Source organism: Rutidosis leptorrhynchoides, chromosome 11 (genome assembly GCF_046630445.1).
Source record: "Rutidosis leptorrhynchoides isolate AG116_Rl617_1_P2 chromosome 11, CSIRO_AGI_Rlap_v1, whole genome shotgun sequence".
Classification (NCBI taxonomy): domain Eukaryota; kingdom Viridiplantae; phylum Streptophyta; class Magnoliopsida; order Asterales; family Asteraceae; genus Rutidosis; species Rutidosis leptorrhynchoides.
In genome coordinates, this window is record NC_092343.1 from 342029717 (window position 1) to 342034720 (window position 5004).

A 5004-nucleotide genomic window follows, 5' to 3' on the forward strand; every position below is an offset into this window, starting at 1 on the left:
ACAGAATTTCGACTTACACCCTTACAACATTCGCTAACATACCCTTATTATTAGAATTATAATTAAAATTAAAATATAAATTATAAATATAATTATATTTACGTATGAAGAGGAAGAGAAAAAAAGATGATAAATTTGATCAGAATTCGGTTGGCTTTATAGCCAGAAGTGAAATTTGGGGCTCCGCGACTCGCGGCAAAATGCCCATAAAACTCCGCGAGTCGCGGAGAGATATTTACAGCTCACACCCTTGGAGTTTCTTGCTGCCGACGGTTTTTAATATATTTATATAATATATATATAATTAATATAATTAATTATATATTATATTATATTTATATACATAGTTAACTTGTAATTTTTAGTCCGTTGCGTCGAGCGTTAAGAGTTGACTCTGGTCCCGGTTCCGGATTTTCGAACGTCCTCGCGTACAATTTAATATCTTGTACTTTGCGTTTTGAATCTTGTACTTTTGTAATTTCGAGACGTTTCTTATCAATAATTGGAACCTTTTTGATTGTCTTTTGTACTTTTGAGCTTTTTGGTCGTTTGCGTCTTCAATTCGTCGAATCTGTCTTTTGTCTTCACCTTTTATTATTTAAACGAATATCTCTTGTAAATAGAACAATTGCAACTAAAAGCTTGTCTTTCTTGAGGAATAATGCTATGAAATATATGTTCGTTTTTAGCATTATCATGTGTACATATACTTACAAATCTAAATATATAAGATTTGATTTGATATAAATAAGATTTGATTTGATTTGTAAATCTTATTTTATATAAAGATTTGTACTATAATCATATTTTATATAATATATAAGATTTGATTTGATATAAATAAGATTTGATTTGATTTGTAAATCTTATTTTATATAAAGATTTGTACTATAATCATATTTTATATAATATATAAGATTTAATTTGATATAAATAAGATTTGATTTGATTTGTAAATATTATTTTATATAAAGATTTGATTTTGCAAATCTTTTAAAATCTTTCCAAATCTTTATATTTGTATTATATGTATCAATTTTATTCTATATAATACCAAGTCTTGGTATTGAAAATATATATGTAACTTGAGATACAAAAACACACATACAAAATGATATTTCTCTTTCTCTTTTTCAAGTAACCAAAATACTTGAGATCTATAATTGGGTTCGGTTTTGGTGGAAATAAGGAAAAACAAAAGATCCGTTAAGTAGAAGGTATAGATTGAAACAAGGTTGAAACTTTGGGTGTCTACCGTTTAGAGGAACTCTTTTTTGGGTTTTTTCAGATTCGATCTTTAAAAGGCTACAAAGGTTGTATTCTAATCTTCTCTTGTTTAATTTCGTTAATTTTATTTTGTTTGCTAAAGTTTTGTACAATGATCCGTGGAAGAGTATGATTTTGTAAAGTTTTAAAAATGCTTCCGCTCGCTTTGAATTTGTATCATACTCCAACAAAGCCGACACATTTGACGTTAATTTTTTTAATTAGCAAACGTGTTTACAAAACCACTACTTTATGTATTCTTAGAGTTAACTAGAATAACCCTACTTAAGTTTCAAAGAAAATAAGGCGAAACTGTAGCTGGGTTCCTCCTATGATCGAAGTGTACCAACATAATTAATATATTTTTTTTTAAAAAGCAAGAAATTATTATTACTATAAAAGTGGATTACAATGGACCTATATAAACTATACATCGAGTATTCCGGAGTCTAAAACGAAGGAACAATGAGAAAAAAAAACTAGCTAAAAGGAAGCAAATTATAAGAATATGAGAGGCACTTGAACTTGTAAACAAGCAGGGGAGAAAGAGCCAGCAGTAACGAAACTTCGACAACAAAGTTAACCCCAACCAACCCGTTTAAACATGCGACACATAAACCATAATTTGACCTTTTGGATAGTCCAATTTGAGTGATCGAGCCTTAACCGATTCCTACTCGATGTGGAAGAGACGAGACATAAAACGAGGGATTAATTAGCCATTGTTGCCATTCCAATGACTTCTTCTTTGCACGCTTAGATATCCAACTAAAGGATTGTGTTTGAATTTCGGAAATGATGGTTGCGGGAACCCATTCCTTTTTGGAGAAGACCTTTAAGTTCCGATGTTTCCAAATTGAGTAGCAAGTGATCCATTTTGTGGCTTGCCAAATGGAGTTTCCAATAACGTTACTTGTAAAAGATTGGTTCTTAATAATGGCGTCGTCTAAATTCATGTTTGCGATAGGATGTTGGTTCCACCATTTTAGAACAGATGTCCAAATGAGGGTAGATTTGGGACAAAGGGCAAGAATATGTTCGGTGGTCTCGATATGATTGTTACAAAGGGGACAAAGTACAGTATCAAGGTCAATACCGCGTTTGTCGAGCTCGGCCCTAACCGGGATCCTTTTTTGAATGGAACGCCAAATAAAAATGCCAACTTTTTGGGGGATGAGTTTGTTATGTGGTAGTGATATGGTGGATGCATGTATGCCGAATTTTAAGTTGTTGATTATTTTTGCGAGAGAATAAGTTGTGAAAGCCCCGGAGGTGTCTAAGGACCATTTCCATGAGTCGGGAATGTCGGATAATGAGACAGTTGTGAGAAGATTGTTTAGTTCCGTAAGTTCGTTGGATGTTCGGCCAGTAGGTGTACGTAACCAACTCCATTTTCCTTTATTTGAGTTGTTGAAAGGGGCGATTCTATCTGCTACCGTTGCGTTTTTGTATGATTCTAGCATGTAGAGTCTATGGAATTGGGTGCTAAAACGTTCGGATCCGCACCAAGGATCATTCCAAAATTGTGTGCTTTCGCCGTTGCCAATTTTTATAGTGAATGATGTGGTAAATCCTGTTCCTAGGCTATCCGCTATTTTACCGGCTTTGATGATCTCTTTCCAAATGGTGCGACCTGAAACATTACGACATGAAACGTCAGAAATTAACCCCCCCTCCCGCCCCGTAGATGCTGTGATGATTTTGACCCATAAAGCATTTTTTTCATTTAAAAATCGCCACTACCATTTACAAAGTAGTGAGATATTTTTTCCAAAAAGAGAACCAACATTTAATCCACCTTTGTCGTATGGAAGTTAAATTTGGTCCCATTTAATCCAGTTAATTTTATTATCGGAATCCGACCCTCCCCAGAAAAATTTACGTCTTTTGGATTCGAGTGTGTGGATGATGGTATTCGGGGCGTGGAACAGGGAGAAGTAGTATAGTGGAATGCTACTGAGAATTGATTTGGTTAAGGTCAAACGACCACCAAATGAGATGGTTTTAGCCTTCCAATCGGAAAGTCTTTTGTCGAACTTTTCGACGATAGGATTCCAGGATGAGGCGTTGGAAGTGGGAACGCCAATGGGGAGACCAAGATATGTGAAAGGTGCAGAACCGACCGAGCAATTAATATAATTGGCCATTTGATCTATTTTGGGTTTTGGGACTCCTATACCGTAGAGTTTGCTTTTTTTAAAATTAACTTTTAAACCTGAAATTTTTTCGAAGCATTTGAGGAGTTTGGAGATATGTTTTGCATTTCTCTTGTTCCATTCACCGAAAAAGATTGTGTCATCTGCGTATTGTAAATGGGTTACACATACGTTGTCACGTCCAATCTTAAGTCCGTGAAGATGGCCGTAGGACAGAGCCCTTTTGGTCAGAATATTAAGTCCTTCGGCAACTAAGATGAAAAGGAATGAGGAGATTGGGTCCCCTTGTCTTATCCCACGTTCTGGAATGAATTCTAGAGTGGGGGAGCCATTGATGAGAACAGATATGGAGGATGAAGCGAGACATGCACGTATAAAACTAATCCATTTTGGGCCAAATCCCATACAATGCATTGTGTTAAATAGGAAATCCCATTCGATACAGTCGAATGCTTTTTCAAAATCTACTTTGAAAACAAGACCTTTTTTTTTACGTTTTAGATCATCTATGATTTCGTTTGCGATTAATACACTGTCGAGTATATTTCTGCCTTTTAGAAATGTCGTTTGTTCATAACCTATAACTTTGTGGATTACCTTAGATAGTCTGTTAGATAAGATTTTGGTTAGGATTTTGTAGTAACTTCCAATGAGGCATATGGGGCGGTATTCGTTAAATCCTACTGGGTTGGGATTTTTAGGAATGAGGGTGAAGAATGAGGCGTTACAGCCTTTGGAGATTTCGAAAGTGGTCCAAAACCAATTTAGAGCATTGATGAGGTCCATTTTGATTAGATCCCAATACTTTTTGAAGAATTTCATGTTAAAACCATCGGGACCGGGGGCTTTAGATGATTCGCATTCCATGAGCGCATCCCAAATTTCCTTTTCGTTAAATTGGGATTCAAGCAGAAGATTATTGGATTGTGAAATGTAATCGAGGTGTGGAGCGTTGTCGAATGAGCAGTGGTCGTTAAGATTCTTTGATTTAAAGATGGAATTGAAATATGCGTAGGCTTCTTGTTTAATTGTGTTAGGGTCTTCCTTCCAAACACCATTTTTAGAGACGCCGCGGATGTTATTTTTGTTGGCTCTGCGTTTGATAAGGTTATGAAAATATTTAGAGTTTTCGTCTCCTTCGAGGGCCCATTTAATTCTTGATTTTTGTTTTAGCATATTTGATTTTGTTTTTTCTTTTTCGATGTGTAGCATTTTTTCTTCGATCCATTTGTTTTTTTCTTGATTTGTTAATGTACGGGTTTCGGCCGTTTCTTCCCATTTACTTGCAGCCTTAAGGTGATTAATGATCTGGGTGTCGATGTTGTCAAGTTGGGAGTTATATATTTTTAATTCCATTTTAACGTTTTTTAGTTTGTTACGGAAGATACAGTCAGGGCGGTTACCACTGACGGGGGTTAGCCATATTGTTTTAATTATGTTATCGACGTCTTTTAATTCAAGCCATGCGTTAAAGACGCGGATGGGTTTGGGCCCAAAATCGATGCTGGAGTTTTTTAGAAGTATGGGAAAGTGGTCGGACAATTCTCGGTCTAGTGCTTTAGAAGTAATGTTGGGCCAGATT

General features: G+C 35.5%; 1 protein-coding gene across 1 annotated transcript; it reads right to left on the reverse strand.

Moving 5' to 3' along the window:
* Nucleotides 1-1928: 1928 nt before the first annotated feature.
* LOC139875824 (uncharacterized) lies at nt 1929-4778 on the reverse strand. Its single transcript, XM_071863119.1, has 2 exons — nt 3482-4778; nt 1929-2899 (listed from the first exon to the last, which is right to left on the reverse strand). Exons 1-2 carry the CDS (start codon nt 4776-4778, stop codon nt 1929-1931), a joined length of 2268 nt encoding a protein of 755 aa, XP_071719220.1.
* Nucleotides 4779-5004: the final 226 nt, after the last annotated feature.

What these genes read in the sequence shown, in the direction of transcription:
- LOC139875824 (XM_071863119.1), bottom strand. Translation starts at nt 4,778, where the DNA reads ATGGAATTAAAAATATATAACTCCCAACTTGACAACATCGACACCCAG. An exon ending in ATGCTTCGAAAAAATTTCAG is followed by an intron (nt 2,900 to 3,481) that starts GTTTAAAAGTTA and finishes GTAATGTTTCAG; the next exon opens with GTCGCACCATTTGGAAAGAG.